The sequence below is a fragment of the Nomascus leucogenys genome, chromosome 12 (genome assembly GCF_006542625.1).
Source record: "Nomascus leucogenys isolate Asia chromosome 12, Asia_NLE_v1, whole genome shotgun sequence".
NCBI lineage: Eukaryota > Metazoa > Chordata > Mammalia > Primates > Hylobatidae > Nomascus > Nomascus leucogenys.
In genome coordinates, this window is record NC_044392.1 from 42,167,788 (window position 1) to 42,177,116 (window position 9,329).

General features: G+C 38.1%; 1 protein-coding gene across 1 annotated transcript; it reads left to right on the forward strand.

Annotated features, from left to right (window-relative positions):
- The first annotated feature begins 3,026 nt into the window (after positions 1 to 3,026).
- LOC100580125 (olfactory receptor 10J1-like) lies at positions 3,027 to 3,959 on the forward strand. The gene has a single exon (XM_003258680.1). It carries the CDS (start codon positions 3,027 to 3,029, stop codon positions 3,957 to 3,959), a length of 933 nt encoding a protein of 310 aa, XP_003258728.1.
- Positions 3,960 to 9,329: the final 5,370 nt, after the last annotated feature.

A 9,329-nucleotide genomic window follows, 5' to 3' on the forward strand; every position in this document is an offset into this window, starting at 1 on the left:
ATATTTCTGGACAGAAATAAACAGCAATACTAACAACAAAAACCCATGAATCATCTTTACCTCTGGCCAAGAAAATGTAGAGGAGAAAATGAAGTTTTCCATTTATATCCTTCTGTACCCACGGTTTTTCCCCTATGAGCACTTTTGTAATTTAAAAAGCCTGGTTTTATTTTTCAAGAAGAGTTTGTATCTTTAAAAAAAAAAAAAAAAAAGAGGAAATGCTTATTTACAAGGTAATGAATTTCCAATCATTGGAAGCATTGAAGCAGAATTTGAGGGACTGTTCATGAGAAATGCTGTGCTTTTAAAATTACCACCTAACGCTAAGGTCCTATGATTCAGTTATATTTAAAGGACTGAAAACTATGAAGCACCTGGGCTTTTCTAGCTTGCTTCCAATTGGAAAGACTTGAACAATGAAATGAATAATTTTAACCTCTGGCCCAGAATTCATTGTCAGGTCTAGGCAGAAAATGATTTCTCTAGAAGAACATTTAAAAAAATTTTTTGGGGGTAGAGAGATATTTTTAGCTAACAATCCAAAATACAAGGGAACAGAAAGTGTTGCAAAATGCTGTTTTGCTCAGTGACAAGGATTCCACAGAAGGAAGTTGGCATTTTGTTTCGGCTATCATGATCCTACTAATCTAGCGTTATCACTCATGAGGACCTTTGCTATCTTGGTGAGTCATTGTTTACCTAAGGGGATGATGAGAAAGGGGTTGCAATTGCAGGAATGCACAAGCTTAGTGCAATCTTTTCTTTTCTGTCACCTATTTATTTTTTTCATTCTCCTTAGTGTAGGTAGGACTGACTTTCTAGTTACATAGACATTTGAGGTTTATCTTGCTCAGTAATACACCATGAATATCAGTTACATAGGAATGGTTAAGAACTGGCCCATTCCTACATCTTCAAGGAAAATTAACACATATTTTGCTTCATATTTTTCTAGTATTTTGAAACTATTTAATATTTTTTGGTTCTTCAAAATCTTTAGTAAGAAAACTCCAAAATTCGCCTTCACTCAAGTACTTGCATCCCACTGTAGTAATTAATAGTCAGCATTAATACTTTCTTACAATATGGTTTATTATTAATTTTTGCATTAATATTTAATGTTTAAATATTGTATTAAATATTAGATTCATAATATATTAGTGCATATGTATTAAAAATATTTATAATAGTATTTGTAATAGAGAAGATATTAGATAGATAGATAGATAGATAGATGATAGATTCTCCATGCACTACTCGAAAAACATATTTTTAGCATTTTGTTATATTTACTTTTTTAATGGCATGTGTGTCATCGAATGTTTTTCCTTCCTTGTTCTTTCCTCTCTTTTCTGGTTCTTTTTATTTTTACAAACTTGTGGTCTATAATTTATTTCTCAATCAGTCAATCAATCTACTTATATAGTGCATTTTTTTATGTCAGCACTTTGTAGATTCTTAATGGCTGCATAATTCCCATCAGATGGGTATTTTATAATTAATTCAATTATTCCTTTATTTATTTACATTGTTTCTAGACTTCACCAATAAATAATATAAGAATGTCTTTAGATATACATCCTAATATGTATCTCTGATTATTTCCTTAAAATAAATAATTGGAAGTGAAAATATCAAGCCAAGAAGAATGGACATGGATTGTCACTAATGTAATAATATTTATTTATCTAGAGAAAGCATTCTAATATTCTCCAGTTTTTCATTTTTTTCCTAATGTAATCTCATTCTCAGAGCAATGGGAAATGCATTAATTCTTTTTGATAAAAGCAACAAAAAGTATCTTCTTTCTCATTTATTTTGTGATTATGTTGCTTCTTAGGCACTTGTGGTATAGGGCAAATCACACTAGTCTTAGAATTAAAAGATCGAGTTAATTTGTGCAATCATCTAACCCTGGGTGTCTTACCAAGAGAGGGATAATAATTACCTAAAACCCAGGATTGAGATGATGCTACATAATACATGTAAAAACTCTATAAACTAAAAAGTGCCATAGGAACTATTTATTATTGTTATACTCTTTTTGAAAATGAGAGATTTTTGATGCCCAATAACTCCTCAGATAGAGGACAGAGGGAAAATGTGTAAACTGGTTTCCCTAAAGTTTAAAATTCTGAAGAAATTGTAAAAGACAGTTTACTCTACTAGTGAGGCAGAGTACCTGTGAAAATTCTCCTCTAAGTACAAGCTAGAAAATGCATAGAAATAAACACAGTCCCCGGAACCAAGCTACTGGGAAACACTTACCAACACTACGGGGAATTGGATTGACAGGTTGTATTTAGTCCTGAGAAGACTTTCTGAGGAGGAGGAGAATCAAGTCAAGCATTGAAAAAAGAAAGGAACATCTCTTGTTTTAAAAAATCTGGGGGGACAGGTTTGAAGCTGTTTGATGACTTGTGAAAAGAGTTCGTGAAACATGCAGACAAGAGCAACAGGGAGAAAGTAAACACTTACATTATATTGGAGCAGAGAGCATTGTCTTGTTTGGCAACCCAGAAAGATCTTTAAAGAGACAATTGAAATTGTGGTTTAAACAAAGTGGTAGAGGTTGAAAAATTTGTTTTAGGTAACCAAAATCTGAAACTGTAATCGAAAAGAAAATTCCTTTCAAATTTAACTATGCATTTCCTATTTCTTTAGCCTAGTTTTTCTCTAACACTTATGTGCTAGGTCACCAAGAAATCTTTTTCAAACTTATCCCAGGTGTATTTTCTTCCATTTTCTTCCATTTTTTCATCCCTATTTAGTCATGTATACATACACACACACACACACACACACACACACACACACACACACATTGCCATGCATCAAATTGTTTTCTTATTGTGTTTTTCTATCTATATCTATAGGTGAACAGTTGTCCCCAATAACTTGGCATCCATCTATGAACAGAATCCTTATTATCGTCTTAGAGGATTCACCTGCTCAAAGCATTGGGCACTGATGTCTTCTGACTAATTGACCTAAGTCTCTGTATTTTCAATCTGTTTATTTATCCAATGAAGAGAGAGAACCACACAGTGGTAAGGGAGTTTGTTTTCCAGGGTTTCTCCAGCTTTCATGAACACAAGCTCACCCTCTTTGTGGTATTTCTTACCTTGTATCTTTTAACCCTGGCTGGCAATGTCATAATTGTGACAATTATCAGCATTGATCGTCACCTTCACACCCCCATGTACTTCTTTCTTAGTATGCTTTCCACTTCAGAGACTGTCTACACATTAGTCATTGTACCACGGATGCTCTCCAGTCTCTTAAGTCTAAGCCAACCTATCTCTTTGGCTGGCTGTGCCACCCAGATGTTTTTTTTTCTTACCTTGGCCATCAACAACTGCTTTCTGCTCACAGCAATGGGGTATGATCGCTATGTGGCCATCTGTAACCCTTTGAGGTACATGATCATCATGAACAAGAAAGTGTGTGGCCAGCTGGTATGTGGGGCCTGCAGTGTTGGGCTGCTTGTGGCCATAGTTCAGATTTCATCTGTGTTCAGGCTGCCTTTTTGTGATAAAGAGGTGGCCCATTATTTCTGTGATATCCGCCCAGTTATGAAACTTTCCTGTGTTGATACCACTCTACATGACCTAATTAATTTTGTTGTTAGTTCTCTGGTTATTGTGGTGCCCCTGGGTTTGGTCTTCATCTCCTACATCCTCATCATCTCTACCATCCTCAAGGTCACCTCTCCTGAGGGCCAGAAAAAGGCTTTTGCAACTTGTGCCTCCCACCTCACTGTGGTTATCATCCACTATGGCTGTGCCTCCATTGCCTACCTCAAGCCCAAGTCAGAGAACACCAGGGATCAGGACCAGCTAATTTCAGTGACATACACCATCTTTACTCCTCTACTTAATCCTGTTGTGTACACTTTGAGGAACAAGGAGGTCAAGAATGCCCTTCGCCGTGCTATTGGCAAAAAACCTTTTGCCTAGAATCTTTGTCAGTTTGACATATAGTCAATCATAGTCTGGGTATTTTTTTAAGCTCGAGAAAATTGAATCCTATCATTCATCCTCTAACCAAAGAGAGTTGCAAAATTTGGTGGTAATGTGACATTAAGGAACCAAGGGTCTCCATGACTTGACTTTGTTTTTACCATCATTCTCCTATACCTTCTACCAACCTCACAGGTTACCACCAGGGGAGTGGTCAGTTGCTGCTCACAGGTGCAAAGCTGTAGGGAATCATAAGCAAGGAGTAGCTGATTGTTATCAGTTTGTTGAAAGCAGAAAAGTGGGTTACATGACACCTATTTGAAGTACTAGGTTGACAGGTCAATCTAAATGTCATATAGATATTGAGCTCTAAAACTTTAAAGAGGACATGGTTGGTGTACAGGATGTCTTCAAAATACAGTCAAAACCACCTTCCCACTTATCATCACTTTCTACTTTAAGCATTGACAAGAGTAGCAGATCTTGACATTCTGGAAAAAATATTATAAGCTTTAAACATTCTCATCTGCCTTGGAGACCCATGAAATTATTTTCCAATTTTGTTGAGGCTCACATTAGAACTATTTCCTCGGTGAGACTCTGTTACCAGTATGTTCAGTGTTAGTAAGCAACATGGTCACATCCAGCCTCTGAATTTCACTGCGCCTATATATGCTTTCTGTGGGAGTAACACATGCTATACTGAATTCACAAGTATAGGGATATCTGATATCTGAGGATTTTTGTAATTGAGTTTATTTTTATCACCTTCCAACTAATGCTTGCTGACTTAGATCTGGAAATTAGCCCATGATTTTCATTCTTCTCTGTGTAGAACATAATCTGATCCATGCCTTGCCTTCACCCTTTTCATTTCTACACGGAAGTCCATGCCTTGCCTTTACCCTTTTCATGCAAATCCATGCTACAAGGCAATCCATGCCTTGCCTTTACCCTTTTCATTTCTACATGGATGAATTTATTTTCTGTGTATAGTTGGGTACCTCGTTTAAATTCTAAGTTTAAATACAGTTCTAAACAAGAGTCTGGGAGTTTACTGCCTTCTAAAGGAGAAAGTTATTTTGATTTATGAGAAAGGATTAAGATTTTAGAATTATTTGGCCTGGAGAAAGAAAGACAGAACTTGCCATATGCCTTCCGGTCCATAAAGGGCTGGTGAGAAAACATCAATCTGTATCTGTCACCTACCAAAACTGTCCAAGTGTCCCCTTTGAAAATGCACTGAAAGTGCCTGTAAAATAAAGGATCTGGGAATCCCTAAAGGTGGAAGGCCCAAGAAAGGAAACCTTCATGTTTGTGAAACATTGCCTGAAACAGTAAAAGATTTGCTCCTTCAGAGCACTACCTGCAGGAGAGCAAGCTGAGTGGGTATAATAAGAAACCTCCAGGGCAGCTTATCTTTGCCTTTATCTAGGTGTTCTCTGTGGACACCTCTGAGTCCTTTCTGCAGTGAGTACCAAGGAAATACTCTCACAACCCTTCTCCTGTGAAAACCCCTTTTGAGACTCCCTCTTTGGGGTTCCTGCTCACTATATTAGCCCACTTCTGAAAGCCTCTCCCAGTAGTCACATCAGTTTTATAGATTGCTGAATGTGAGTTCACAGAAGCCCCTTAGGACCTCCCACAGTGGTATAGGGCTCTGTAAGATTGGTGACCAGTACTAAAAGTAGTGCGTTCCCCTGAGTTCCTGTAGTTTGGCACTGCAGAAAATTATGGTGCAATTCACCCAGAATAATTTTTGCAACAATAAACAATGTATATTGAAATCCTACTTATCCCTTGTCTTTTTAAAATATAGTTTACACTATCATAACAGAGCCAGAAAAAGAAAACAAAATCAATGCATTAATTTCAAAGAGTATGTGATTATCACAAAACACAAATCATGACCGAAGAGAATGAGACTTAAGCCCACACCTTGGGCTTAGTTACCACATAGCCATTATCTTCATAAGTCAGGGTATGCCGATTCAGGAGGCTGCCACTGTAACAGGAGTCACACATCTCCTTTGGAAGGAGCACATGATCCCACAAAAACACATCTCATATCTCCCCAACAAAGGATTGATTTTCATCAAAATGTCCCCCAAAGGAATCCTGCTCTTGTCCCAGGATGATCTTAGCCTCTTCCTCCACAGAGTACCCCTTCCACACACCCTTCCTCCCCACCAGCTTCCCATTTGCCCAGAGTGCAGCAATTCCAGAGGCAGACTCCCAGCTCACATTGACATGGGTTGAAGCATAAGGAGATCGAGGGTAGGGGGTGGGGCCACAGCATTTCCAGTGTGCAGCAGATACATTCCCATTTTGTTGACAAGGAGAAGCAGCTCATTGTCCTGGGACCAAGTGCTGTAGAAGAGGCTATAAGGGCAGGTGAAGTCTGTGAAGGTTTTCAGGCAAAGCGTGAAGTTCTTCAGGGGCTTCTTCACCTTGGGGATCAGGGACACATAGACTGTAGCTGATTCTTGAGGGAAAATAAATGCCTTCCCTCACATTTCTGTGGAGAAAAGATAATGTAAAAAAATTTAGTGAACTCGGATTTGCTCTCACTGTGGACCCTAGGCTGTCTCCTAACAGAGTGAAGTTAGCATGCTAGAGTTTGCAAAGTGCCTGTGAGTGCATTATGTCAATGACCGTGTAAGCAAAATACCAGTGTTAAAAAGCCGTGTTTTGGTCCACTTGTCCTGTTAGAAGGGTAAGTTAAAGATGTTCTGTATCAACTCCCAGCTCCATCTTCCTTGAAGATTTTATCCGGATAAAATAGCAAACACCAGTCACAGAAAATGAAACACAGCTAACTCATTGAGTATAATGGATAGTATTCCATTCTCCCACCACTGATCAGATTCTGAGATTCTCCTATGGCACAGTTGTGGCTGAAGTTAGATAGACTTTTAATGGCTCATCTTGATTCCTGGCTTGGCAATGATGAACCAACACTTGTAGTCAGTGCCAAGTCTAAGGAATAGAATAGTGTGAAAACCACATGGCCCAGACCATTATAGTATTCTGGCCTTCTTCTCCAATCCCTGTTTGCTCTTGTATGACAATTGAGGCAGGACCAGTTTTCCACTGTTTGTTTACCTGCAGCTGCAACACTAGGATCATGGAATTACTTATCATTGACTTATTTCCTCTTAAGATCCATAAGAGAAGAGTAGGGCTTGATCATTATAAAATCAACCTTTTTTTCTTGCTTAGGAAAGCAAATTGAACAAATACTACGGTCTAGAAAATAAACTAGAGAAAAATGACTAACTGAATTAAGGGAGACAGAACCTAGAAGCACCATGGAGTCTTGAACTGAGTTAGTTTTGCTTCATTGCAGGAAATGGAAAAACAGCATGAATTTCTATTTCCTTAGATACAGGCCTTTTTTAGAATGCTCACCCTGGATGAAAAATAGTTAACATAGCACTTAAGGAGAGGAAGCTAGGAAGAGATGACACACTTTAATAAAGATAGAGAGAAAGAGAGGGAGAACTTAAGTCAGTACAACAGGAACTAGGAAGATGGAAAGGTAAACCATGCATTTGTACCCTGTGATCTAATTATCTACCTGCTTGTGATTTGTAATCTTGTCAGTATACAAACCTAGAGCAAAATAGCATGCTTAGCCAGAGAGTGAGATTTTGAAAAACTCATTACTGATAGTAATGCTATGAAGAAATGATGTCTCAAACTTGAGGAGATGAGGTTGTCCTTAGTGGCAGTAATGGGAAAAAAATGGTACTGAATCATTAAGGCTTTTTATGGCTAATAAAAAATAATTTTATAACATGTACACATCACAAAGTACATATTGCCTTTAATTGATCTCACCCAATCTTCATGACAACTCTTTGCTAAATGGATGTTGTTTTCATTCCCACTGTATAGATGAAGACTCTGAGGATCAAAGTTCAGCAATTTCACAAAGATTATTCAATTCAGTTTGGTAGAAACTGGTTATCTGATTTAAACTGCAACCTACTTTTTAGATTTCATATTTTCTCTCATGTTATCCAGACTGAGCACTTGAGAAAGATCACAAAGATAATGCCCCAACCGCTGTAACAAGTTCTCTTTTCCAGCCAATACCGCATACCTCTTCTTCTTTCTCAGTTGAGAGGTAATAACATTTCCATACAAGCAAAGCCAGTTCTCCCTTCTCCAGCCCTAAGAGTTCCTTATGTGAGGCATATCCTTATTCATCAGCATCCGTGGTGGTTCTAAAAATAAGTCAGAAAATAATTTTCTTCCCCTTGGGTGTGGTCTGACTCAATTCTTTTTTTTTTTAATTTTACTTTAAGTTCTGGAATACATGTGCAGAGCATGCAGGTTTGTTACATAGGTATACATGTGCCATGGTGCTTGGCTGCACCTATCAACCCATCATTTAGGTTTGAAGCCCTGTATGCATTAGATATTTGTCCTAATGCTCTCCGTCCCCTTGCACCCCACACCCCAATAGGCCCCAGTGTGTGATGTTCCCCTCTCTGTGTCCATGTGTTCTCATTGTCCAACTCCCACTTATGAGTGAGAATATGCAGTGTTTGGCCTTCTGTTCCTGTGTTAGTTTGCTGAGAATGATGGCTTCCAGCTTCATCCATGTCCCTGCAAAGGACATTAACTCACTCTTTTTTATGCTTGCATAGTATTCCATGGTGTATATGTGCCACATTTTCTTTATCCAGTCTATCATTGATGGGCATCTGGGATGGTCCCAAGTCTTTGCTATTGTGAACAGTGCCACAATAAACATACGTGTGCTTGTGTCTTTATAGGAGAATGATTTATAATCCTTTGGGTATATACCCAGTAATGGGATTGCTGGGTCAAATGGTATTTCTGGTTCTAGATCCTTGAGGAATCACTACACTGTCTTCCACAGTGGTTAAACTAATTTACACTCCCACCAACGGTATAAAAGTGTTCCTATTTCTCCACAGCCTCCCCAGCATCTCTTGTTTCCTGACTTTTTAATAATTGCCATTCTAACTGGCAAGAGATGGTATCTCATTGTGGTTTTGATTTGCATTTCTCTGATGATAAGTGGCGATGAGCTTTTTTTCGTATGTTTGTTGACCACATTAATGCCTTCTTTTGAGAAGTGTCTGTTCTTATCCTTTGCCCACTTTTTGATGGGGTTGTTGGTTTTTTTCTTGTAAATTTGTTTAAGTTCTTTGTAGATTCTGGATATTAGACCTTTGTCAGATGGGTAGCTTGTAAAAATTTTCCGCCCTTCTGTAGGTTGTCTGTTCACTCTGGTGATAGTTCCTTTTGCTATGCAGAAGCTCTTTAGTTTGATTAGGTACCACTTGTCAATTCTGGCTTTTGTTGCAATTGCTCTTGGTGTTTTAGTCA